Consider the following 23,799-nt stretch of genomic DNA (forward strand, 5'->3'; position numbering starts at 1 on the left):
GCGGGGCGGGGTTTAGTGCACGCGGCGATTGGGTATTTTCTGGTTTGAAAAAAAAAAAAACAAAAAAACGCATTTTGTTTTCATTACTATTTTTTCACGAAATTACTAGACAAAATAAGTTTCTTTTAAAACAATCGAACATACCAATTCCATCAGTAAATTAAAAAAAAAAAATTGACATTCGACTTCAAGTTACATCTCGTTTTGTTTGCCAGGACGAAGTACACACACGACGCTTACAAACAAACATTTTAGAATCATTTGCATCTTTATTTGTATCATATTACAGAATTCTTTAATTATTGCTCGTCATCGAATGTCATCTGGTTTTCCACAACTCAAAACAGATCAGAGGAAACAATAAATACAGGAGATGATTCTTCGTTGTCCTTCTACAGGTGTTCATATTTGTATAGAGTTATTATATACATATACGATGCTGGTGTGACCCCGCCCCCAAGGCAGTCGGTTGACCGCGACGTGTAATGAACGCCACCCTGGCGCACAGGCCAACAACATCCTGAGGCAGCTGATAACAACTGTGGTCTGAGAAAAAGTTTACACACAATCTTTATAGAGACATTTAGACGAACTTCAGGAATCGCTCAGAAAGGCCACGCCTTGTTTCTAACTCGTGCGCGCGCACAAACACACACACAAAATAAGACTTATTTGAGGGTCACGACAACAACACACGAAATCTAGACACACAAATACAGGCTGGGATCGGCGACGCCGTGGTCATACGATGCTAAAAGAAAGACATTGAACAGGAAATTGAGCGTCCAATGAACCTTTTGCTAGTTCTCAAGTTGTCAATGTGGTTCTGTATTACTCACCAACATTTCTGCACTTCAGTTCAAGTAAGCTTGACAAGGAGTGTGGCTTTTTGTGTTTCTGCTAGATGGACAAATGTTGCAAGACAAAATAAATTAAAAATCTTTGCAGATGGCACAGTGTAGGGCACAAGGTTTGCCAAAAGTACTGCTACTGCAGAAATAACTACAGGACACTCATGATGAAGCATTTAGATCGATCAGTATTCTGCATTTTAGCAAATGAAATCCGAATGGGTAGGAAAAAGTAGCTGACGCATCTTTTACTGCATTACATGATCAGGGGAAAAAATGCAGACATTTGGACAACCAGAAAACGTGGAATAACATTCGTACAAACTTGACAGAATTAAATTGTTAGGAAAATCTGAAATGTTACAGAAAACTTATTTGCAATATTCAGAGTTATATGAAGCAACATGAATGTTTGTCGGAAAATAAGTTGATTCGATGGTACATGCCTGTACTTCATACATTTATCTACAGATATTCCTGTTTGCCGTATCAGTGACAATTGTCAAGTCAATTGCAACTAAATGTAAATGTATTGTGGGAGGTAGCTTTACAAAAACAAAAATCAACCGGTCAAGTTTTCCACTGTTGAAATAGTGAATACTGCCACCTTGTGTCAACCAACCAGAATACAATTGCCGTACAACTGTTAAACATGAACACAGACAAACATCAGTACAGTAATAGAAACAATTGGGCAGAAAATAAAGAATCATAAATAAATCAATGCATTGATATGATTGGACCCTGAGTTCCTGCCTAACCCCACCCACTTTATCTAGCCCCGCCCTCCAATAAGTAGAAAAAAAATGACAGAAACAGAAGAAAACGTCCTTCACCAAAAAAAAAAAAAAAAAACGTTTCTCATTCGTACAAACTTTTTTTCTGTAGCATTTGTCTTTTTATGTATATCGATATATTATAGATTTAGTGTTGTAATAAAACAATAAAAGATCAGGCGATGGCGAAGGAGGATGGGTGCGCAATGGGACAAACACAAGAACGGCAAGAGAAGAAGGCGCGTGAAAGTGAGGGCGGCACAAAAGGTTTGCCAGGTAAATTTAATGGAGCCAATATGAAGCTCCACCCCTCTGTTACATAAGAAGCAGATGAGTTGAGTCTGTCCTCCAGCGCCCCCTCCCTTGGCGAGTCTGTGTCTTGTGTTCATCCAGACCATCTCAAGATTAATACCTGTGAGAAGGAGGAGGAGGGGAAAAGAATTATGCTTCTGACCATCTTTTTCTATTCAAAAACTCACATTTTAAGTCTTAAATGTTTTTTTGTTTTTTTTTAAAAAAGGAAATGTTACGAATCATTTATGCTTATTTCCTGATGATAGCCATGTTGCAAAACGTTTTTGAGATGGCTGAGGTTTGGTTTCTGACTTTTTAAAAAGGTTTTTTTTCAGTGCCTAACTTTCTTCTCCCATGAATACTTTTTTAAATACTTTTTTCGGCTGAAAAGTCTGTTTTCTTAACTTCTGCGGTTATCTTTTTACAGTGAATTTTTATCAAATTTGTTTTTACATGGTAACATCCCATTTCATCCCATGTCTCTCTTGTCTCCATTTAATTGTTTGATGATTCATTTGCCAAGTTTCTGATTGGTACACTTTTTTTGTAGCAGTTGAGTGTGCAGTCACATTGGGACTTATTTTTTCCATTGTCTTTGTTTTTTGGATACATATTTTCATGCACATTTGATCCTAACGATCTGTCTGATGTTTGCTTTACTGTTAGTTGTTCCTACGGTTGAACAAAGTGACTGTTGTTCCAAAGTTGCCAGTTGCAGTCAAATAGTTTTGACTGCACTCTACTTGAGGTTTTACAATGTATATAATATAGAGGTCACTGTTTGGAGTTTGTAACTTCAGTTCACTTCTTCTCCAGCGGTGAGACCAAATATGTGATTTCAGATGGTGCCACCCAGAAGCTTGTGGATCTTTCCTTTTGGCTAACATGAGGCAACATGGACAACAAAGGTCAGGTCTAGACCTAGATGGGTACCTGTAGTAGTTCGGCTTGAAGGGTCCGTTCTTGTTCAGGCCCAGATATTTGGCCTGCTCGTCACTTAGCTCCGTCAGGTGTGCATCAAATGTGGGGAGGTGTAAGCTTGCCACATACTCATCTAGAGGGCAACAGAGACACAAAGATTGGGACATTTTTACACATTGCAAATCCCCCTGTGTTAGTCTCAGTGAATCAGTGTCGCTAACATGGCTATGATGTACAAACAGCTTCAGAGGAAACCAAAGACTTGTGTAGCTTAGGTGCTAGCAAAACTCAAGTGGTAACAACAGTTAAGAGCAGGTCTCTACTCTCACCCATCTTTTTGGGCAGCAAGTAGACATCCTGCTTGTATCGTCCTTCAGGGGCGTTGTAGAGCTCGATCAGCGCAAGAGCCTGAAAACAGGCAGACGTTAGGGTCTTGTTCATAACTAATATTGCGTGCAGTTTTAACATGAGGCTTTCACGTTCCAAATAACCAGCTAGGAGCTTGTCACGTAATGAGTCAGAATTCAGCCGACGACGTCCAGACATTGACAACTAGAACAAGGCTGACTGAAGTGAAGGTGGAGACATGGTGAATTAAGGTTGCTGACAGCTCAGCGCTGAGTTGCTGATCTAGAAAGTCATCATAGATGACATTTAAGACTCGCTGAAAGAGAGGTACCTGAGTGGTGGCGGTGATGGACAGCACAAATGTGGGGACGGTGGAGCAGCTGAGGTTCAGCAGGCGACCCTGCAGGGAAAGTGTCACATCTTCATGACGAGGAGCCACAAACCAATGATGTGCTCTTGTCAGGATGACATGGGAGTCAGCGATGATCTCAGTGTGTGAAGAGCATGAAGAAGCGTGTGTGTGTGTGTCTTTGAGGTACCACTTTGTTTTGTCCTTGTGCCCGTGTGTATGTATGTACCTCAGCCAGGAGGACGATCCTCTTGCCATCAGGCCAGATCACATGATCCACCTGAGATCGGACTCTCTCCCAGGTCAGCTCTGGAGTCCTCAGACTGGCCTGCAGTGGAGAAATGCATATGATCAACATTAGGCCTGAATATCTTCTTACCGCTGTTTTTCCTTGTATGTCACCAGCTGCAAAGTGGCATGTTAAGAGGATAGAATAGATCTAAAACACCCACCACATCGATCTCTGTGTTTGAGTGACCCATGTTGCAGACGATGCAGCCATTCTTCATGCGGTCCAGGTTCTCCCGGATCACCACATTCTTGTTGCCTGCAGGCCAGCGACAGAAGCGGTTAACCTGTTGAAGCCAATTCAAGTGTGGGCGAGTAAGAGCGGTCGCACCTGTGCAGGTGATCACAATATCCACTTGTCGGATGACCTCATTGAGCTTGACCAGTCGGAACCCGTCCATACTGGAGAGAGAACACAGTTAGAGCAGGGAGTGACCTGGAAGATTCGGTCGCTGAAGGAGCCGTACCACGCCTGCAGGGCACAAATGGGGTCGATCTCTGTCACGTAGACGATGGAGCCCATTGCCTTTAAGGCAGCACAGCATCCTTTTCCCACCTGGTGGCGCCAAACACGAGTCTGGATTAGCGTTAGTGAGAACTACAACAACAAATCACTACCACCAACGCTGATTTACGTGTAGATTTTGACACTTACAACACAACTACTGAGCTGAGATATAGGTTGCATTCATGTAGACAATGATAAATACAAAAACAAAAATATCAGTGATACCAAACAACACAATACCGAGACCAGTTGCAAGTGACTTCCAAGATTAAAAGCCAATAAAAAAATACAGCATGAAATGAGCTTAACATTTAACCCCTTCAGTTCTCTAACAAACTTTGAGCTTCACTAAAGTTCAACTCCAAAGCCAGCATCACCTCTCCATAGCCGCAGACAACCACCTGCTTCCCTCCAAACATGACATCAGTGGTTCTCTTCAGCCTGTGAAATGAAGGAAGACAGTTTGATTCCAGCACAAAGGTATTAAAGTTAAACTTTCCTGGTTCTGACCCATCTAAGATGGACTCCCGGCAGCAGTATAGGTTGTCGAACTTCTGCTTGGTCACCGAGTCGTTAACGTTCATGGCGGGAACACACAATTTTCCTGCTTTGGAAAGCTGGTACAACCTGTGAGCACAAACATGACTCAGGGTAAACAACAAGGGGATCATAACATTGTTTTCAGTTTTAATTTCTTTCCCTCAACAAAATTAAATAAAAACAATAAGAATAAGGCAAAGCTTTGACCACTCATAAACGTTATACACACGTTTTTAAAACAGTTTTACATTTATAGTCTAAATATATAAATATAAAACTTTTGGATTTACGGACAAAATAAAATTAACAACACTAGCTATAAATTATTTCAATCTCTTCAGTTACTTCATTGAGAAGGCAGAACAATTTGCTACGATGCATTTGAATGTTCGTCGCTAGATGGCGCTGTATGAACACCAGACTCTGCAAAGGAACTCACAGGCTTCCTGAACTTCAGTCCAACGGATAATAAAAATATAACCTGTGAACTCCAGTGACACTCTCCTCCACGATGCCCTTGATCTTCTTGAACATGTTGGGATACTTTTTGTAGATCCAGTGAGTCAAGTCGCCACCGTCGTCCAAAATCTGTTGCCAGAACAACATTGAGACTCAAATTATCAAATTTATTAGCTCAAGCAGTCCAGCATTTCAACAGATGCAAACGATTTGCGATGAATCATATACACAACGGTTCCTTGGTGATCACGGGGTAATGTTCCATATTTATCACAAGGACACTATCACCTTTTAAAAGCTCAATATTACTGATGTTTTTATTATTGCTTTTACAGCAATAACCTATTAATGTGCAGGACCGGTGCTGTGATGCAGGCTGGATCACATGACAAGGTCAGTGAGAAAAATTCTGAACTAAAAAGATCGTTTCAACATACAATCACTCTAAGGGAACTATGCACACCCCCTTGTGGACACTTGGTAGGGGTCCTACCATGTTTGGCTGCCAGCCCTCCACATTGACGCAGCGGTCGATGCACCACCAGAAGTCGTCCTCAGACTCGCCCTTCCATGCAAACACACTGAAACCTGGACATAGTCACAAGACAGTTGCCATGAAGACCATCACACACCTACTAGAACAGTTCTGGAGGGCGTGCGTGTGCCTCACCTCCTTCTGCCAGGGCAGCTGCCACCTCATTCTGGGTGGAGTAAATGTTGCAGGCGGCCCACCGACACTGAGCCCCGAGAGCAGACAGAGTTTCCATCAGGACCTGGACACAGAGGTATATGGTCGTTCATCTATAATGACAGACTTATGACACAAGTCATATCTTGTCCCAGCGAGTAGAGGAAAATATGACGGTCCCTTTACATGTGCGTGTGTCCATCAAATGTGCACCTGGAATTGTTTGTGTGAGTCTGTGATTGTCACCAAAGGTCTTTTATTGAATATGCATTGCTACAATCTGTTCTGCACGGCTGAGTGTCGGATGACAGTCCCATGACTGTACCTTCATGACCTGGATGTATTTTGAGTATATGATTCACTGTATGATTGTCCTGTGCTGTTATGAGTGCGTTATGCATCTTTGTAGAAGGCTTTCGCTGAGGTTTATAAAACCAAAAACCTATGACTAGATGTGACAACCTGTAGTACACACTGTGTGTGTGCTTGTCATTCAAGTTTGGATGACTATACTGTGTAGGTGTCCCCGTGTGTGCATATGATGGTGTCTGTGAGTACTGACAGCAGTCTGAGCAGTGATGTGAGTACATCCGACCACTTTGGCACCAGCGAGGGGTTTTTCTCCCTGAGCTCGTTTCCGCAGAGCCATGAGAGCGGGCATCTCTGCAACACACAAACAAACTTGTCGATATTGGAGTATTTGGTACAAGTAAACACAAATGAGCCAAATGTAAGCAGCCACAAACAAGTCGGCGTCAGTTTGAAGTTTTGAACCAACCTTGCTCAGCAATCTCAATCTCTCTGCGACCAAAATCGGCCTGCTTGATGTTCTTGATGCAGAAGTCTCCATTTCCCTTAGAGTTCTTCTGCTGCTTGTCTCGAGGAGAGGTCTCATCATCAGAGCTGTCTGTGTACGACGCCGCTGCAAATGTGCATATGTTCTCATGAGCACCATATCAGAACAATGCATTCCATATGTGAGACAAACATCCGGGAAAGCATATTCCCATGAACAGGATCTTATCAGGGAGATGGAACTGCTGCTGACTGCTTGTAATGGTGTTGAGTCCCTGAACAGTACACTCTTGCTCAGTCACCATTTCTTTGTCATGGAAGGATATCACATATTTGTCACAGTCTCCAAAAAAATCATTGTCACACAACAGACTGTTGACACACAGATACATCACACCGACGCAGAGCGACACACGATACACTGGAGTTGATGTTCTGTGGAATTTCAAGACTTGTGAAGTTAGCAGCAAATGACGTCTTGAATTGTGCCCAATCTCAACAATGGTAAAAGCTTTTACTGACATGATGAAATATTATGTCTTCATTTTGGACATTGATTCGGGAGACAAAAACCCAAGAATGACAAGCTTTTATTGGTGGCATCCCCTTCTCCAGCCAATAGTCTCCTTGGTCCAGTGAGTTACTGCTGACCCGAGAGGTTGTCCGACAAAAATGCGTGCATTCAAGAACACACTGTGCTGTGCCCGGAGGAGACTGGGTCATAATCCGGAGTCAACAGTTAAATTCTTCTCCTAAAGCCTCATCTGGACTGACAGGACAGATGCATCATGGGAGAAAGAACACGAGAGAACCAAATGCACTCCTGTGGATGCTTTCAATAGGTTGCACACATTCGCAAAAGATATTGCATACATCTCAACAGGTGGTTGTTTTCATCCAACAACCAAACTACCAACTTCAAATTACTTCAAGGTCAAAATACAACTAGCACTTCACCGCACAAAAAAAAAAAAGAAAAAAATCAACCACAATATCAACTTAATTCAGGCAAACGCGCGTTTTCATGAGGAAGCAAAAAACTACAAAAACCGTGGAGGCATAATGCAGCAACAATTCAGCCAAAAGGACAATTGTAAAACATTTAATATGATGCGAGACTAAATAGTCTGTAGCTTAGAGGTGGGCAGTTACATTTCCTAAAGCACCACATTATAGACTGCCACTGTTGTGAGGGGCAATCACGACTACGAAACGTGGCGGGGGAAAAAAAAGCTTAACTAATGGGGACGAAATGAACCATTAAATATTCTATATTCAAGGATATTAAGAAGTGGAAACATGGCATGAATCCTATTAAAAAAAAAGTTCTTCATACTTCTTATTTGAATATAAATCATAATAAAACTATGGACGAGACATCTAAGATGAAAAGGCAATTTAATTCAAAATACATTTAGAATTTTCTTTCAACGAATTTTGAGGAAAATAGTAATTGATAAACAAAAAGAAGAAATGCAGGCCTCCAACTCATCGGAAGCAGCGTTTTTTACCACTGAGGAAGGCAGGCCATCTAGCCTAGTGAAATAAATTACCTTTTGGGAAATATGCTTATCTTATTGCTAAGCTTTGGCACAACCTGCCGTCTGACTGCTGCTGATGAATCAGTCATCTTATTTTCTGCTCTCCATGCTCCGTCAAGCGCTCAATCTTTAAATTGCATATTAAGTATGTTGATTTGTAGCCTTCAACATGCTTTCTTGCCAAGTATTTTTTCGTTGTATGTGCTGCAAGGGCAAATGGGGCTTCGACAGAGTGCCAACTGTCACAGGTAATTGGGTTTGTTTTTGTGACGTATTGGTCGATCGGCTCATCTTCAACATTAAGAAAATACTTAGCAAGCCCTAAACAAATGAAGACTCCAAGTCAAAACTGAAATCCAAAAGAATTACAAAATTCCAAAAACTACAACCACAGACTGATTCCTTGAGCGAAAACAAATTGTGAAGAAGAAACATTGGACCTTTCGGACTTGCATATCTACTACTCCAGGATGTCAGGGATGAAGCGGTCAGTATGTTACCTGAGCTGTAGCTATCTGTGGAGGACTGGGAGATGGATCGGGATAGAGAGCGGCGGCCTATCTTGGATGGACGCTTGTTGAACTCCTGCTTTTGGTCGGCAAACTGGATCTGGAGGAGCAGTAAGAGAACAGGTCAGATGGTGCGCATTGTTCTTACACTTTCGCACATAACTAAAGCAATACTCAGATCAAAGTTTGAAATCAAGGGTGAATTCCAACGCCTTCCTTAATCCTCAAGCTCAAAAAATGCACGCTTCTGCAGAGCGCGCATTGCAAGGTCTGTCCCGATTCTTAGGAAATTAAGATGTCTGAGGAAAGTACCTTCCTCAATCTTGCTCTTCAAATCCACTATTCGGCCAAATAGGGAAGGTAAAAGAAAATGGAAAAATATATGAAAGAGTAGAAGGACAAATAGGCAGATGGATGTGTCATTTGTTATGCATTTGGAGTTGAAGCATGAGTCAAGTGTCTGATCAGGGCTATTCATCAAGTGAGATGTGAGTGTGAAAGGAATTGTCAGAGAGAACAAACGGCACATCTTGAAGAAGCCTGTCATGAGGGTGTTAGCAGGTTTGACGGTGCCAGACTTTGGAGGGGGAAAGCGTCACAGACTTTCATTACACCACCACAAGTACAGGTCACCAGAGGAAACGAGGCATGAAGTGGATGGCAGGTTTACATCTTGGCTAGAGATTAGCTTAAGAGTTTTGCAGATGATGTCCTGTTGGACCTTCAGCCCTCACCTGACTAAGTGGCTTTCTGAGAATTAAAATGATTCCTGTGAAGGAACACTTCAGAGTTGCTCGAACAGACATGGGCAAACTATGGCCTGCAGCCATACAAAGCCAGATTTCACAAAACGACTAGCAGAATTTGTTTGGGTACCCTCACCATTTTGATTGTTTCTTTTATCATGTTCTCCATTTCAGCTTCCTTGTAGAGACGAGCCAGGAGTAAAGAGTTGCTATGTCAGAGTGCTGAGCATTTTATTCATGCTCTCATGAATCTAAAACCTCAAACCATTCAAGGTCAATCTTTCTACATTTAGATGACCAGAATATTGTTTTATCAGTTAGATTTTGATGTGAATTAGAGCTTGTAAGAGCAGAAACACGGCTGTCCAATCTGTGTAAACGGAGGTTAGGTAATGTAGCTTACTGCGCAGCATCGAAGGGAGGGCTGGTCAGTTTGGGAACGGGGGGCTTATGAGATGTTTTTGGGACAAGATTACTGGTAGTTAGCTCTGACCTCAGAACAGTCGGTACTTAGAGCGAGAGAGCACATGATGTGATTACTGTCGTCGTCTATTCATGAATGAATGTGGAACTGTTCTGGAGACAACAGTGGGATGGAGTTCAGACACTTCACCCTGAACGAGGACACTCAGTCCCAGAACCAGCACTGCATCTCCCCTCCAGAGTCTCGGGCAAATTAGGCCATATTTTCCAAAACACTGACAGCAACTTTAGGAGAGATTGCTTCTTCAGGGGATGTTACAGTGCTGCAGTTGCTCAAGAAGAAATATCCTTTTGAGCTTTCGGTTTTAATTTCCGCACAGCAGAAAGCCAGGATTGCATTAGGTAAAGGAATGGGACTATAGAATAAAGAAAGGCCACTGTGACAATTTAATGAACCTGTTCTGGGAAGTTCTGGGAGTTACTTAACTGTTATCACCATGGGGACAGATGGGCCCCAAATTCCCAAAGCCTCCTGGATGACCTGATTGACAAAAGGAAGCAAGCTGCAAGGACCACACTTCCTCGTTCCAAATAAGAGGAAACCAAAAGTCCAGACACGGTGGTGGTTAATGGAGCAATGACAACCATCAAGGCAGTAATTGCCCTAAAAAAAACTAATTGACACAGTAGGTTATGAAGTAAGCTGGGAGACATGCAGGATCTGATGCGGAAAATCCTGAGCCTGATACGCAGACAATGAGTTGGTAGTGCAGAATGGGAAAAAAAAAAAAGAGGACTGCGTAAACACAAGCAACATTACGTTGTGTACTGGATCAGATTAGGCGCTGCTAATTTACAAGACAAGCTGACTTCAACCCGGAAATTGCTTTGACAACTGCGGTAATAAACAGCCGATGTCATTGTGTGACACAGCTCATATGGTAGAGAGGTCGGTCTGCAACAGAAGTTGCTGATTTGACCCTAGCTACTGAAATGTTTGTGTTGATGTGTTCCTGAAGAAGACACTTAACCGTGGATATGCTCCTGATGCTCTAGACTGTGCTGCTTCGTGGCCTACTGCTGTCAATGTATGACTGTGTGCATGAGTGGGTGACTTAGAGTAAAGTGCTTTGGTTGTTGGATAAGCATGGAAAACGCTGTTAGTAACAGCCAATTGCCATTTAACTTTAAATTGACGCAGAGAGCAAATACATAGGGGTTGGGAAACACTTGTTACCACGCATCGTGAAGAAAATAAAAGGCAACCAGTTGACAAATATATTTAGGCCTGTCACAAATATAAATTTTGCTGGTCAATAAATTGTCCTAGAAATTATTGCAGACAAACAATAATTTTGTCAACATTATTTAACGATCAAATGAACCATTACCGTAATAGTATACGAAATTATGTACGTACACCCTAAATGTGACGTTTTTATTTCGGAGAGTCATGGAGGGACCACAGTCAAAGCTTTCACCTTTCATACCTTTAGAATATAAATGAAAAACAAGGAAGACAAGTATGAATCGAAGAATCTGAAGACGCAATAGTATTTGCCATCATTGACTGAAAATAAAAAGATGGTTCAATCTGTGCTCCAGCTGACTAAAGGATGTCTCGCTGACAACATTTTCTTTGGTCATTTTTAACCTCACATGGTAAAAATAAACAAATAAAACCTTCTCCTGATGCAGCATGCAAGGCAGTAATATCTCTGTGCTTAGTACCAGATGGATGTTCTCTTGCACATCAGCCTCCTGCAGCTCTGCTGCATTCTGCACTCTCTTGACATTATAAGCCGAAATGGAAGAGACAAACGCCCCTCCCCCTCTGCTTCCCCGGGCCTGAGAATCAGGAGAGCAGTTGTAGCCAGGGATCCACCCGATTCACGCTGCCCGCCGGAACATCAGGTCAATCTCACAACCTTGATGACGGACTGATAGTGGCGCTCTTGGAGAATAAATTTCTCTTCAACATCGCAGCCCTCTCTCACGTTGTCGGTTTATGATGAACCAGTTCGTCAGAGTACTTCGTCTGGCGGTCCAGTAAAGCTATGGCTTACATGTAGTTTGACAACACATCAACACTCACCAGCAGATGTCCCAATACACAAGCACATTTTGTGATGGGATCAGACACATTTGACAAGAATAGGAGTCAAACACTGTGAACAGTAGTGGAGGATGCAAAGTCCGCGTTTGTGATCCAGCCATAAACCGGTGATGATGCTCAGCCATCATTGTTGCTTCAGAGATGAGGGCGAATGACACCAGAAGATTGCTACAGATAAACATCTGCTAAAGTTAAGTAACACACACAACAGTCTCTCTTGAAAATCAACCGTTTTATGATGAAACTTATTACTGGAGTTTGTCTCCAAGTTCATTTGTTTGTTTGGAATTCAATAATTAAATGTAGAGTTGAGAAATTCAATGTTTGACATCTCTCATAGAACCCTGATTTGTTTAATGATGGGTTAAGTCGAGCCATCTAACTGCTGTCTCCAATGTGTCTCATGTCTCTTAACAGTTTACAATAACTATGGACACATTTTCTCAATAAGAAATGTGAAATAAACGATAATTTTGTCATACTATATTCAACACCATAAAACTGTCTAGTGTGATGAAAACATTTTCATAATTCTCTCTCCTAAAATTTTTCATTGGCATGACTGATGATTTCACTAATACTTCGTCCGAATCAGAATTCATTGGTGTCCCCAACTGAGTTAGGGAACATTGGATGGTCAACAACCATGTAATTCAACCAGCAGATACTGTTCTCTGTACCAGTCAGGATGGAGATGAAAGCGGAGCTGAAAGACAAAGTTCTCCATTTACCTCAGGAACCTCCAACTTCGGAAAGGAGGATGAAATTGGATACAGGTCTCAACAGCCTTGGAAGAATCCATCAGAAGTCGAAAGCACTCATCCACACAAGACAATCAATTGTACATATGTGATGAATCAAATGCCATAATTTACCGTCAAAGTCAACCAGTAAGAGGTAAAATAAACAGGCGGTGCAAAAAAGACTAGTAAATAACAGCTGTGTGATGGTGTCCTCTTGAATCCATACAAGAATGTTTCCTCAAAACAAATTACAGTTGCAGTTTCAGGAACCTCTGTGTTTTGTCAACAGTCTCTGGGAAGATGCCGGTGCATAAGGCAGCTGAGTCAGCCACAGTGAAGCCCCATGAGTCTCTTCAGAATGGAAGGGTGGCTCCATGTAAAATGTCACAATTTTTTTTTCATACAAAGAATCAAGATCAGTGATTTGACTTTGACTCTTTTCATGCTTCAAAGGCCCACAAACATGTCTACAAAGTTGTGGCTTATTCTGTTCTGATTTGTAGGCCATCTTTTCCCACGATGTCCCAATGGAATCTGAAAGGACACTTTGTTGCACTGCCATGCTCTTGCTTTGTATTTGTAAAGCAAAAATATAAGAGCTATCATTCTATTGAAGTTCCAAGACTGTACTTTGCCTGGCATTCATGAACCAATTCTTACAACCTTTTTCTGCATCCCTTTGCGAACCTGCAAATTTATGATTTTGAAAATGCCTTGTAGTGAAACAACATTCGCACCTCCACATGACCAGACAAGTGGTCATAATGTTCTGGCTGAGCAGTAATCGCAACAACGGTTTGTGGTCAGCGTGACTAAGTGGTTGAAGCGCCACCAGCTCCTTGAGAGAGTCATAGAAGTGTATTGTGACGTGTCGTGTGATATTCTGGGGCTGGCGAGAGGCAAATGGAAACGGCAGCGGCTGTTGTGTTGTTCTGCCTCCCACGTGCTCTGATTCATGTCACACTCACACATGCATCAGCAGCAGACACTAGGGATGAGCTTCAAAGTTCCCAGGGAACCAGAAGTCTCAGGGCGAGCCATTGTGTCAGTGTAGAAGCATCTGGCACATGGAGGGGGCTTACCTGAGGCTGGTCCCACCTCGTCAAAGCAAGATCTTGTGAAGACCAATTCAACTCAAAACCTAAATTAACAGGAAAATAAGTTACGATAGTAGTAAGGGACGGGGCCACTCATATTGAGCCGGTTCAGTTAATTAAATTCAGTAGAGAAACTGCATTCCCGCAATTACAACCAAGTAATTTAGCAGCAGGACGAATAAGAGTTTTCTAAATGCGGCGAGGGTGGTGGAGGTCAGAGGGCTCCCTGGTGGATAAATGGGCTAAACAACTACGACACCCAAACCACTGCGGTGGGCATCATAATGAGATTCACAGAGAAAGAAATCAGTTGACAAGTTGCTGAAAGAGTTTGAAGAAGAACTGAAAGTATTGTAAAATATAGAAAATAAACATGAAGAAAAAAGTCAGAAAATATTGCTAAAAATTGGGGTTAAAATAGGATAAGATTTTAAAAGTAAATAAAGCATGTGTTCCCATTTGCCCTGAACAATTAAAAGTAAAATGAAGTGTGTGAGGACTACATCAGGAAGCAGCTTGCATGAGGCGACGCGTATATCCCTGTCCTGCCTGCAGGGTGGGAAAGATGTCATCACCACTACTAATGATTTGAACAAGCATGAAGATAACTGCTCACATACACACATTCCCTGCTACCATGCATGCACTTGACAGCCAGGAACGCCACACGCAGCTACCAGTGTGCCAACACGTGCCCATGAACACACACTCACAGAGCCGGGGGCGTCACGATAACAGTTGAGCCGCGTCAGCAGCGGCCCTGGCTGAAATCTGTGCTCTTTACCAGAGCCAAGTCAGCACTTGCAGCGAGACGATGCTGCGCAGGTGTTGTGGGAGACAACAGGACTAACTGATGGTGGCACGTCTATAATACAGATTCTGGTTATTGAACCCCAAAACCTGAGTTAAAGTTATGAGTGATACTCTTAATTCCAACAGGACATTTTAAAAACTAAAATATAGACAGAAAAAACATCAGTGACACTAGCAAATGCTTTGATAAACAGTTACACATTTACTAACAGAGTATGTGCAGGGATTTATCCCTGTCGAAGATTGACAGTGCCTGTCGCACAAGGATAATGAGTGATGGAGATGTGTGACAGATTAAACTTCTCTCACTCCTCCTGAGCCACTCCCCAAGTCTCTGCAGTGAATTTGTCCTTAGTTCATCACCTCTTAATAAACGAGAAACAATCTGAACAAATGAAATTAGCATTGTAATCTCTGGATAATCTGTACTGCTGCTGTTGAACTCGCACCAATGACCTCTATCCACTCTAGCAGCAAAGTGGTCATATTGATTTGTGCTTCCTGTTCCACTTAAAAATAAAGCAGTAGATAAAAATGATCGCTACAGCTTTTAAAAACATTAAACACCGAGATGGGTGAGATGATGTCAGTCCATTTTCCCATGTAAAGACGCAATGCTCAAAGGTTTTTGTCTCCAAATGGACATTTTTTCACATTTGATTGCTCTAACATGGCTTCATGAGGCAACCATTCACTGCGCCACAGGTTCAAAAAACCCTGGTGGAAACCCTGAAATGGCCAGCCTGTTTCTTCAGGATAGCAATCCAAGAGAAACTTGAGTGTCTCAACAAGGAGGGACAACAAGATCCTGCTCATTTTTAATTACACTGGCATTTTGGAGGACAAAGAGGGAGACTGTAGCGAGCTGACGTGTAAGTTACAGATGGGAGCCTCTCTCGCGGATATTGACCGCTCATGTTTTGGGTTTGAAAAAGAGTCTTGAGCGCTTGTTTCCTCTGGACACTGGTTGTCTGTCCAAAACGTAAAGTATCTGTTGTGTTTTGGAAAGTAGCTTCAATAGACTTCACTACCCTACAAGGACATGAATGTAAATTTTACAAAAAGGGTGAAGTGTGATTAGTGTGGCTGCTCTCCTGACAAAGGTTCAGCAATGCATCATTCAGACAGACTGCCTTGCCCAATCATATCAACCAATATGGTTTTAGTTACTGACATCATCGTCCCTAACACATGAAAGACATTGACGGTCCTTCTTCAGATCTTGAAATTGCTAAAGTGGCATGAAAAGCCTTCGTCAACCATTAATAGTGGCAAGTACACAGGTGGATATCAATCTAAAAATTCAGCGCAACAAAAGAGAATAAGAAAAAGATCTACCAACTGAACAAAATTTTAAATATTATTAAAAGCGTGTGACCACCAGGCTATGAGAAGCAAGACCATACTTCTCGTGTGTTGTCGTGAACATTCCCACAACTATAGTAGAAAGTCTGTGCCAGGGTATCGGGAGACATTCAAGACTATATCTATCACAGCCCGTCAGGAATGAACAGTTTGGTTACAGAGGAAGGGAAGCGATCAGACGCTCAAGTCCGGATTTTGTTTGGGCTCTTTTGTGATGCAGCATTTTTAGAACACAATGTAGGGCCTTTGTTTGCTGTTCTCAAGTTCACAGCCACATTCCTGGTCACGCAGCAGTTCAGCGTCCACCGCTGCTTTCTGATCCTCGTGTAAACTTTGTGACTGCTGTGTGGAACACTCCATTTCCTTCATCCACATCACTGATGCTCAAAGTGACACTGGCTCAAAGCACTTTGAAAGGAAAGACATGGCAGATATGATCGGACATTCATTCAAGATGTTGAATGACAGACGTGCGTGTTAAGAATCTAGATCAATTTGCTCTATATGATTTGAACAGGCATCTCAAACGCAGGATGTGCAGATATGACAAGGCAAGGCACTGGATCACCACAGTGATCCACAGGTTCGAGTCTTGTGAGAAGTAAAGGAGTTCACCTCACTGTAGAATACTTTTGTTTTGCTTTGAAGTGGGAACCAATATCCCTCTTGTAGCGCTCCTGCTGACTGTTGACTTGTTACTGCGCTTGACAAGAAAAAAAAGGTTAGTACAAGCCAGTCTGTAACAGCAGTAAAGCTGTGGTGAAAAGTTAAGGCAAAAGCTGTTTTTTGCAGTCATGGAGGCAGTCTGTGCTTTGTCCCCTATCGCTTATTGTTGATCAAAGGAATTAAATGTAAACACTGTTTCATATTATATTTATAGCCCTCAGTGGGCTGTGTTCAAACATTAGGTTTGCCTTAAATTGATACAAATGAACTAACATGCACCCAATAAGTGATAGTAATGATTTAATGAAAGGGGATTAAGTTTCATTTCTGAAATGAGGTGAAGAATCTTCTGTTCACTTCCCCACAGACAAAACATTACCTACAACCGTTCACAACTTTTTAAACTTGTACCTAGGGTTTTTGCCTGACAAGCATTAATAATGGCCACCACAAAAGCAAGGAACAAAAATAATCTCCTCAGACCTGTGCAATACATCTTGCACAGGAGGTGATTCATCCTTAAATGAATGTATGCATGTATCTTGTCCAATTGCTCTTGGGGTGACTTCACCTTACACAACTACCGACTAAAACATTAAGCCTATATGAAACTGTAGAAAAAGAAATTGCACGCCAATTTCTATTTCTCTATTTTTTTCATCGTAACATGAGATGTTACAAACGATTTACTAATGGCAGGTGAGAGATTTGATAAAGAAAAGGACCCTAGTGATAAACTACAGCATTGTGGTTTTACAAGTCATTCGAATATTTTGGTCCATTAAATGGACGACCTTGTCAGTTTGATGGATCTGCTTTACTGACATCTTGGAAAAGGATGTTACAGCTCGTTTATGGAAAGAAATCAAGATCTTAACAGGGTTCAGATCTATCCGTCAACAATCTTTAACATCCTGTCATACACTACTGTTAGAAAAGTAATGCCCCATCAAATGGCCTTTGACACGAGTCAATAACCAACGAAATCCTAGTCAGCATGTACATCTGATGTCTAAGCAAAAGCACATGGTTTAATTTCTTTACCATTTTTTCAACTACTTACAGCGAGTCATTTTCATGCCACTTCCTGTGCGAGTCAAATGGACATGTTTACAGCGTGCGTAGTGACAGGTAATTTTCTCTTTGAGGTAATATCTGAATTCCAAACTTGTTTACTTGTCAACATGAATCACTGTCAAATAACTTCAGGCGAATGAAGCGACAAAGCAGTTTGGTCAAGCAAGTGGGAATCAGCTGGCATGGAAACATTCATCACATTCATCAACAATATCTGACATCTATAGACAGCCAGTCACACACCAACCATTAAGCTCTCTCTTTGTAGGTTGCAGTAGTGTCAGAAGGAAACCAACACAACAAGCATAGAACATTTGAAAGGGATCAAAGGATTATCTGCTAATTGTAATCAATTCTAGCTGAAATGGCGCATCAAAAGAAACATCTGCTCCAGGATGACAGCTCAATTCCTGGACTGAATGATTCAGCAGATATGGACTGAGTTCTAATATGACGGTGAAGTGTGGAAAAAAAAAAAGCATTGGCAGTGAGTGAAATTGTTTTATTGTGAATGCAGAGGCTTCCAAAAGAGGCTCCTACAAACATCTGGACATGAATGAAACAGTGCAGCCAATGGAGTTGCCAGAATGTGGTCCACCAGGGTCAAAGTTGAGCTCACTCCAGCATCACAAAGCTCACATCTGGCCATGACCGATCTTTTAATCCCGTGATGAGGCGGTGACGATAAAGGCTAGGATTAAATCTGGCTGCTATTTCACTTCCTGGATGGGTAAGAGTCAACAGATGCTGCGTGAGGAGCGCTGGACGCGGCTATAGGGGCTTCGTGGTGCTAAAAATAGACTTGTGGATGCTCACTGGACCGGACCAACTCTGTGACACGCGGTTAAATCTATATAATGGACTTGTGCATGGTGCTGACAACGTGACACACCAGGAGTCAAGGGAAATTTGTGTTACATCAGCACTTTTCCATCTCAAAAACTCCTGACGACATGCACACACTCGTAATAGAGTTCCTGTAACTACAAATGTTATTGAGCGTTTTCTTGAATTGAACAACGTTAAAACTATCACAAAAAAGGTATCAGAGTTGTTCCTTCACCACGCAGCGGGAACAAGTCATAAATCAGCTGAACAGACACACGGGTGCAGCTAATCAAATCGACAGTGTGAACTGTTGAGTTTGTGTTAAAAGTACAATTAAAGTATGTATTGGTGGTAATGTGAGAATACTTGTTGCGGCAGGAATTGGGTACGGTAACAAGTGATTATTTGACAAGTAAAAGTAGAGCAAAATATAGCAAGATCAGTGGGAGTACTGATGCTGGTATTAGTACACTCCTAGTTCTGACAATTTTGAAAAAACATATGTGAAGAAAGGAGCTATATTATAAGAGACAACAATACAAAACAGGAAATCTGTGGACAAGCTCCTCTACATGTGGTATGGACAAAACAAGCTAGTCAATCAAGCCCAAGGTCAATCAGCTATAAGAATGACTATTCATTCAGGTCTTTCACAATAGGAAATGTTTACAGCATTCGGCCATTAATAAATTGATCGCCCACCCCCACTCTCGGAAACCATGAGGTTCCTTTATCCATAACATCCATTCTCAAGTCTAAATACCAAGTACAGTGGAACCTCTGTTTTCGTCCCAGACTTTAAACAAAACGGAGTTGGAACGAAAATTTTGACATTTTTTTGCTTCTGATTTCGAACGAAAATCCAGAACTCGAACACCCCCGAAAAAAGCCGGAAAAACCATAACGTACGCAGAGCGATCAGCTGACCCTTTGTTATTGTGTATAGCGCAGCCTAACGTGTCCCGTTAGCTACATTTACTGACTGTTTTTTCTTCATATTGAGGTGTAAAACCTTTCTTGTCTCCGCACTGGACCGTGGTAGAGTGTCACAGGGGAGGTGCTCGCTCTCCACACCTTCGAGGTTGGAGCGTGCACTCCAGGGTTTGATGTCCTGTTGTCGGCAGGAGCTCGGACAGGGATGAGGCGAGTCTGGGACAGAGCGTTACTTGGTTTATGACTTTGTCACAGCCAAACTGCACATTCAGAGCTGGACACGCACCGGGCACCTCTTCACTTCTGGAGAGACGTCACTCACTCGGCAACCCCTCCCACATGCAGCGGCCACACACATAGACGGACAGCGCACCTGCAGCAGACACTCTACATTCACTCCTACAAAAGCCTATTTTAAGGCTTGCAACGCATTATTTCTTTTTCCATTCATTGTAATGGGGAAAAAATGTATTCAGATTTTGAACAAATCGCTTCTGGAACGGATTGTGGTCGAGAATCGAGGCGCCACTGTAAATGGCTACATCTGGTCATAAAAAAAAATATTATAAACATTGACAGCATTACTGTCCCTGAAATAGCAATAAGCATTGAATGTAGCTATTTCATTTCAGACTCCATTTTCAAAAGGAAAGTGTCCGGCACAGATAAGGTGAAGTTCATGACATGAGCTGTAAGGTTTTACGATGCCGTTAGAAGCTAGTATTCCACCAAGTGAGACACCATCAGTGATCTTGTTCTTTCACTACTTAAAAGAAATAAAATTATATATATATATATATATGCAATTTTCTCTGTAGCTTTAGAAAACATTTATTAAAGCCAAGACTTTTATTTCACCGTTACGGATTTCAATGCATTATCATACAATTATGTAAATCAAGTGACATTAAATACAAAAGCAACATAAATGCACTTTGAGATTAAATAATCTTTAATATTGAGATTAAACTGTTGACCAGATCATCGCCTCATTTACATTTATGCAAACAGAAGATTAAGTGATTCAATTGAATATGACAAAAATACACATTCAGAACTTCTACACAAGAGATTAAAAGAGATTAAGATTATGTAAAAGAAAATAAAATGTCACTCATTATATTATGAAAGATTTAAGAGTATTATCATTAAAATGGTTTCCCTGAGAACTGAGAACCGGTACCGTGGTCCTGTATGCGAAATGAACCTCTTCTACGAGCCAGATGTGGTTGAGAACGACCGGACTGTCCTGTTCTGCTGCGTCCCCCATTTGTTGATCCACCTGCAGCTCCGGAGAGTTCTGGTCTGAGGGATAAACTCCACACTGGGAGTCTATGAAGACATCTCAACCATCTGGTTATCCTGCAGAGTCATCCCGCAAGTTCCCCCAAGGGCTCAGTTATAAGGGGCCACACACTTGTACGTCTTCTCTGCTTTCATTCTTTCATAATGTTGCTGCAATCACCTGTCTTATTAATTTCTTTTTCCTAAAGTTGGAAGCATATCTCAGAAGGTTTTAAACAAGGTAATGCAGCGGGAGAAAACTGAATTAATCTTGTTTCATTTTCTCTGCCACAACAGCCTACACATCATTGGAAGAGAATAAGAAATATCTCAAATAAAAATAATAATTCACCCACGTTATGTGTGATAAGAGATCAAAGGTAGATGACCAGAACAACAGTGCAGCCATTTCAAAGATGTGGCCACACTTGTTGGTCAGACTAGACCGGTGTCCTCCTGGAATTTGAAAGCCATAAATCCCACAAACAAGGACAACTGTTAATAAGTCAGCTTTCACACATGGCCTGGTCACTGGGCTCTAACAGTTCTAAATGTTTGTTTAGAATGCATCATTAGGGAGGGATCCAGGAGACACACCACTTTCTCACAGAGAATGAGTCGCTATTCGTGTACACCACACAACTCACTAGGAATACGCAATAAAATCATGATTAATAACCATAAAAAATCAAAATAAATATTCATTCTATTATATATGTTTCACACACTACACTCTGCTTAGAGTGTCGAACTGTTTCACGATGAAACTTAACAGTTGCCAACATTGCATTACTTGAGTCTGTCACCAACATCAAACATGTTTACACTCAACCTACAGTAACTCAGAATATCACCATCTACAGTCATTATTGAAAGTATGGTGCTGGACGTTCCAGCTGTAAGCATACTCTTGCTCAATGAAACAAAGTTCTCTGGTTCAGCAGTAGTGTGAACATGGAGATTAAATACAAAAGAAGAGTTACTTTCACCCGGGGTCAGATTAGAGTCTGGACCCGAACTAAACTCAGTATGAACACCGTAAAGTTTGAACTCTCAGTGAACTTAATGTACTGAGCCACTGTCAGGAGTACAATTTATAGCTTTTGATAGGAAGCCAACGAAAAAGACAGATTAACAACACCATGCTCACAAAGCTCTGTTAAAAAGTGCTAGCTTTAACTACTGACTTGAATGGTTTGATGAGTTCATTGGAACAAGCTGTGGCATATAGGAATGTTCATAAGTCACACATTAACCTCACAATTTAAAATCCCTGGTGCCATTCCAAATTGTGGATTGATCTCTGCTGACTGTGTCAATGAAGGCAATTGAATTAAAAAGCAGATGCAGCAGCAGGTTAACATGAGAGCTGAGCTTAAAGGCACTAACCTTCATACAGAGATCAACTTGCTACCCGCAACCAAATGATGACTGAAAGGCTCACACATATGAAGAATTGAATGATGCGCCCACAGAAAGAAGAGTTGTGTTGAATCGGTAACTTATAAAATGAGTGTGTCGTAGTGATGTAGATTTATCTACGTGTCATGACAAAGGGGTTTGGCTACAAAGAAAATTGCGATTATTCAGAAAGGAAAGAAGTCATTTTAATGTTTTCTCATTCAGGCCAAATAAATATATATACCCAAAAGATTACAGTGAAGAAGAAAATAAACATTTTTTTAAAATGCTGTGACAGTTACAGTAAGTGTCACACGCCACAGTACAACTAAATTACCTGTGTGTGGGCTTAAACATAGTGTGACAAGGAGAGAGCTGAGCTAAAAGGCAGATATCTCCATTGACATCCAAGGCATTGCAGATAATCTTGCCATGTTTGAGACTAATATTTTGCATAAAAGCCTTCATGCGGTTGAACAGGACACTTATTGGAATTAAAATGAAGTTGCATGACAATTGAATTTCGGATCACAAGCAAAAAGCAAACATACAGATTAACCATGCCAGTATAAAACTTCACTTTTTTTAATATACATTTATATAAATAAAACAGTACAATTCGAGGAGGGGGTTTGAAAGAAACAGGACATAAAGGGCAGAATAAATTTGCTCAATTTAGTTATCAAAATGTTTTACTGTATGGATTTTACAGTGGGTCATTTGCACGTAAAAGTTGTAAAATAAAGACAAACTTCAACGCCGACGGGGAAGTATCCAAAAAGAGCCCCGCGGATGTAAGTGGCAGGTTGGTGGTCGCGAAATAAATAGTTATTAAGAGTTTAGGAGGTCTTAAAGTCTCACGAGCGCTTATAAAGTGTCATGAGAAGACCGTTATTAACCAAGGAACGTTAGCTTGCTAGCATCGACACACAATGCCGCCGCGGTCTCTCGACAGCAGCCGGGACATGAGACATGGACGTCTTACCTTCTTCATCCGTGGAGCTTCCGCCACAGTGCCGTCCCGGTTGACGAAAGCCTCCCCGCCGTTCTGCTGCGGGTCCGTCCGCTTCATAGCCGAAGCCTGCGGCATCTTCGCCGGGTTCGGAGTGAGCAAGCCCGGGCTGCTTTCCGCCGCTTTAGCGGAGGGCTCCGCGTCAGCGGAGGAACCAGCCTCGTTCGGGGAACTTCGGGGAAGACTCTTACCCTCCGAGGTGGGTGTCAGCGGGGACTGGGCTGGAGAGTCTTTGCCAGCCGGGACGTCTTTGAGTTCGACCTCTGCCATTTTCGCTGCCACTGCCTGGACTGACATGCTGCAGCTCCGTGAGCCCTTTACAGCAGCGGAGGGAGCGAGGAGCAACATGGGAGTTGTAGTCACTCCACCACAGACTCAGCCGTTCTTCCGTATTAACGCAGTTTTAATTCACTAGACAGCACCGTTAA

At 41.9% G+C, this 23,799-nt stretch overlaps 1 protein-coding gene across 1 annotated transcript; it reads right to left on the reverse strand.

The window, feature by feature from the left end:
* Positions 1-269: 269 nt before the first annotated feature.
* Positions 270-23,688, reverse strand: ahcyl2b (adenosylhomocysteinase like 2b). The gene is made up of 17 exons (XM_053862974.1): positions 23,345-23,688; positions 8,859-8,967; positions 6,801-6,944; positions 6,585-6,685; positions 6,005-6,107; positions 5,828-5,922; positions 5,357-5,463; positions 4,846-4,962; positions 4,713-4,776; positions 4,295-4,383; positions 4,159-4,229; positions 3,992-4,086; positions 3,769-3,867; positions 3,522-3,590; positions 3,172-3,250; positions 2,855-2,975; positions 270-2,039 (listed from the first exon to the last, which is right to left on the reverse strand). The coding sequence occupies exons 1-17, from the start codon at positions 23,666-23,668 to the stop codon at positions 2,033-2,035; spliced, it is 1,794 nt and encodes a 597-aa protein (XP_053718949.1). The 5' UTR covers positions 23,669-23,688; the 3' UTR covers positions 270-2,032.
* Between the last annotated feature and the right edge of the window lie 111 nt (positions 23,689-23,799).

The sequence above is a fragment of the Synchiropus splendidus genome, chromosome 4 (genome assembly GCF_027744825.2).
Source record: "Synchiropus splendidus isolate RoL2022-P1 chromosome 4, RoL_Sspl_1.0, whole genome shotgun sequence".
Taxonomy (NCBI): Eukaryota; Metazoa; Chordata; class Actinopteri; order Syngnathiformes; family Callionymidae; genus Synchiropus; species Synchiropus splendidus.